This window comes from Calidris pugnax, unplaced genomic scaffold, assembly GCF_001431845.1.
Source record: "Calidris pugnax isolate Ruff unplaced genomic scaffold, ASM143184v1 scaffold89, whole genome shotgun sequence".
NCBI classification, from domain to species: Eukaryota; Metazoa; Chordata; class Aves; order Charadriiformes; family Scolopacidae; genus Calidris; species Calidris pugnax.
Genome location: NW_015090865.1, coordinates 3,123,713 through 3,128,244, shown reverse-complemented (window position 1 = coordinate 3,128,244; position 4,532 = coordinate 3,123,713). Strand labels below are relative to the sequence as shown.

The following is a 4,532-nucleotide window of genomic DNA, read 5'->3' as shown; positions in this document are numbered from 1 at the left end:
AAAAAAAAAAAAAACCTCAATTAATGACAAACGGTTTATTGACCAGAGGTCCTTTTCTTCTGCCAGATAATTCCACAGAATCACTGGGATGCAATTCTGCCTGGTGCATTTCAACACACACAGCCGCCCACTTTGCAAGAAGCTGAGTTTGAGGGATGGATTTCACCCCAATCTCTGGAACTACGGAATGATAACATGATGAAAAGAAACAGCAAAACCCGTACCTGTTGGTGAAACACCTTTCTAGAGCTGTAAGTTACCCTTAAACTCACCCCCACCTTCCCCCAGAGCCCGCGGCGATGACCTGCTTCATCTAAACCAGAAGAGCACACATCACACTCCAAATATGGCATCATGGTGTGAGCACACCTGTGACAGAGAAGCATGGCCTGCCTGATGCTAGCCTGCTGAGCTTACTGGGATACCACATCAGCCACAATAAATCTAATAAAAAGACCAAAACATAAAAATCCAGTTCAAAAAGGGGCAGAGGAAAGCTAGGAATGGAGAGCAACCACAAGGAACTTTCTTCTTCTTACTCTGGTTAAAGGTGAAAAGTCCAGGTTAGTTTGTATTTTACAGTGCAAAGAGCACAATGTGGTGAGAAGGGCACACACTGTCCTAAAACACCTGCCAGCATCCTCTGGGAGAAGCAAGAGAGGGAAGGCAGACTGGTTTAAACTGTGTGTTGAACATCCCGAGCCTTCTCCCCTTGGTTAGCAGGAGGGATTTAAGAGCACTGTAAATATGTTTGCAGAAGAAAAAGAAAACATCCTCCCAGCACGTTGAAACTCCTCACACAGAATATTGAGGTCTCGTTGCACTGACCTCACTCCTGGGCCAGCATTGACATGGTCATGGTTTCTCCTCAGAGGATGTCCACAGGTTCATGCCCTTCATGTTTTCACTGGTCCCGACCCATTCCGTGCTGCCCCACACATCCTGAACATCTACCAGCACATTCTTTGCAGGCCTGAGTGCCCTCTACCAACATCGCTCATGTCCTTCACAGAAAGTGAAGATTTCTTCTGTGAAAGCTGCATCTACACATGATGTCTCTACTACAGCTGAGATTTCCTACACAAGGTCCATACACAGCCTATGCATTTTCTGCCCAGGCTGGTGCAGAAATGGCTTCTCCTCATCTGCCAGCAGTTTCATGGAATCACAAATTGTTAGAGTTGGAAGGGACCTTCTAGAGATCATCTAGTCCAACTGCCCTGCCAAAGCAGGGTTGCCCAGAGCACATCACTCAGGACGGCACCTCACTTGGAGATCTCCAGAGAAGACTCCACACCCTCCCTGGGCAGCCTGTTCCAGGGCTCTGGCACCCTCATCGGAAAGAAGTTCTTCCTCATATTTGAGTGGAACTTCCCATGTTCCAGTTTTGATACGAAAAGCAGCTCTACATCATGCTGCTGGAGGCAGAAGGAAGGTCTGCCCAGGGTACCACTGGTCACACTGCCTGTGGCCACACTGCAGGAGCTGGAAAGGGCACACGGACCCAGACTGGGGACATGGCACTGAGGAAAGGGGTCCATGGGGCACCACACAACGTGTCCCCCTCCTGACTCCAGCAGGGGTGAGCCCAGGCAGGGTGTGCTCCAGCCCTGCTCCCACCCCAAGCACGCACTGCACTAATCCAACCCATGGATCTCCTGGAGAAGAGCCACGGCCAGGCTTTCCCCTCGCAGCTCCTGGGGTTCCTCCAGAGCCTGTTTTGTCCCTTCTGCGTGTCCGGCCAGCAGAGCCAGCTGTGGGGCTGATCCTGCACCCCAGAACAGTGCCACAGACCTGCTCAGCACCTCGGTGACACACAGCTGCCCCCTGCCACCACCCATCCTTAGGGATGAGGCTAGGAGCAAGCTCCGAGGCTTCTGAAATTTTTCTTGAGCTTTTCAAGACTCAGGATTCCCATTTTGCATCGGAAAACATCCCCCTCACACACACAGACCCAGAGCAACCCTCCCCTGCAGCTCCTCATCCTCTCATAAACACCTCAGGTATTTGAAGGGATGCACCAGAGTCAGAGGGACAAAAGCAGCACCAAGAGTGGACTGTAGTATGTGAAAATCAAGAAGAAAAAAAAAAACCCTGAAAGTTTTACTTAATTTTATGCAATATACACAATAGTGTACTCGACCAGCTGCTAAAGTGATGTGAAACTTAACAACAACAACAAAAAGCGTTTCCCAACTGTTTTCTCTACATCCCCATTCCCTCGTTTCCCCGGGTCATTGCACTGTATTCACCAAATTATTCACACAGACGTGTTACTGAGAAAGCACAAAAATATTTTACCGAAGAGAACTCCATCTCTAGGTAGCAAAAGCACTCCTCAAAGTGAACTCCACACGAAATTAAAAATTAACAACTCTTAAGGAGCCACGTATTAGGCAATGGCTTCTCAAACAGTGGTTCAATCTGCCCCCAGGGAACAGCTTTACAGCCTCCTCCCCAGTTCTTTTTATTTTAGGTTCTTTACATATGAAAAAAAAAAAAAAAGCTTTGCTTGCAGCAACGCTCGGCTTCTCTAGTACCTTCTTTTTGTCCCTGGTGATACAGAAAACGAGCATCATCGCTCCAACCAGAGATGCAACGGGGCAAAACGATTGTCTGGAGGTACAACCGGTGCATCTGCCAGGGCAGAGCTTTCCTACCCCAGGTCTATGTGCAGCTTATGCATTTTCTGTACAACCTCACGCACAAACACAGCCCGAATTCTGCCACCGTTCAGCAGAAAAGAGGGAGAAAACAATATTGGTTTCATGAATCGAGAACAACAAAAAAATAAAAAAAAATCACAAGGCATTATGCTATACAGGAGATCAGGAAACCGTCGCGTGAAAGCTTTAATTGTCTCCACTGTCATTAAATGCCAGCAGTGTTCCACAGAGCACAAGGCAGCTTTGAAACCCAGGGGAAAAATCTCGCTTGTATTGATACCAAAGTCTTGTGTTTGATCTGCAGGGTCAGTATTCTGCCCCAGGCTGAACCTATAGTCACTACATTCCACATTCTCCTGCTGGAGAGATGCTGGCTAACGCTAGAAAAAGATCTGTTTTTAAAGAAAGAAGTGCAGAAATGGCCCAACCTACACCAAAAGAATCAACCCTCAGTGAAAACAGCACTGACTTACTAAAAGGCGACTAGAACTTCAGAAATAAAGTCTTAATTGACGCTGATTTTTACACATTACCCCCTAAAGATGCCGAATGGCTTGGCAGGAGGATGCAGCCTCAGTTTACCAGGTTTAAACCAGCCTGTGTCAGGGGTTGCACCTTGTAAAGGTCACCCCCTGCTTATCCCCCAGCCCGGTTTTGCCTTGTTTTGTGTGTGTGTGTTACCCCCTGCCCTCATCACCCCGACAAGACTGAAAACTTCACCGGGCCCTTGGGTCCAGCAGCTCCATCTGCAGAGTTTCATAACCCAGCGACGTGTCTTTAGACGGTTTACAAATAATTAACATCCGTCCCGAGTAACTCAAGTTACTTCCGATTCAGTTAAAATAACAACTAAATAATAACATTGCTGAAGGCAAACCACTACTACTGATATCGTTCCTTCTCGACGGCCCCGCTCCCATCCTCCCAAAATATAAAATCAAGTCAGCTTGACACACTGTTTAGTTAAAAGCATCGCCCTCTCTAGCAAATTTATTGTGAAAAATGGGATTGTATCTGCAAAAAGGGGCAGAGGCAGCTCTGCCCAGCCGGACACGCCGCATTCATTCCCTGCCACCGGATTTTAACAGCTTTTACATTCCTGGCTTTATTATTTATTCCCCCAGCGCCTGGGGACGGGAGCTCACCGAGACATCCCCCTAAACTCCGTCGGAGCCGCACGGTCGGGACTCGGGTCCCCAAAAATCTGTGCGGCTTCGGGAGTTTGGCAACCAGTTTCCCCCAGTTTTGAGCCCGGCATCAAAACTCGGGGCGGGGGAGGGAAGTGAGGAGATGTTCAGGTTAAAAGTTGAGCATAAGATTGGGGTTTTGGGGGTTTGTTTGGTTGTTTTGGGGGGTTTTTTTTTGCCTTTTTTTTTTTTCCCCCTGGCTCTTGGCAGCCGCAGACAAACACCGCATTCTTGCTCGAGTTTCTCACTGAACTTGAATACGGAGCTTGAGCCAAAGCCAGCCCTTTTCTTTGGCTCTCTCCTCGTGATGCCAACCACCGTGCTCCTGCCGAGCTGTCTGCCCTGAATCCCCCATCCCACCCCCGACACCCCCCTCCCGCCTCTAGAAGGGGTGCAGCAGAGCCCGAAAGCTGCAAAATCCTCCTCCAGAGCACGATGGGACCAAATCCCGGGGGTTTGGAGCTCCCGGCTCCGCAGCACCCACCGGGATGCTCCCAGCCCCGCAGCACCCCACGGGGATGCTCCCACCCCACCGGGATGCTCCCATTCCCGTTATCCCCCCCCCTTCCCCAGCATCCCCTTACCCTGCCCGCAGGCTCCGCGCTGGATGGCGATGATGGGGGGCTGCCGGAGCCTCTCTGCCCTCCGGCTGGCGGCCCGCAGCTGGCAGGGGCTGGCG

The 4,532-nt window shown here is 50.0% G+C and overlaps 1 protein-coding gene across 1 annotated transcript in view; it reads right to left on the bottom strand.

The window, feature by feature from the left end:
- HTRA1 (HtrA serine peptidase 1) overlaps nucleotides 1-4,532 on the bottom strand; it is a 42,220-nt gene that overhangs the window by 36,491 nt on the left and 1,197 nt on the right. Inside the window, exon 2 of the mRNA XM_014945341.1 lies at nucleotides 4,438-4,496. Within this exon, the coding sequence (XP_014800827.1) occupies nucleotides 4,438-4,496 (59 nt within the window). The remainder of the gene's footprint in view (nucleotides 1-4,437; nucleotides 4,497-4,532) is intronic.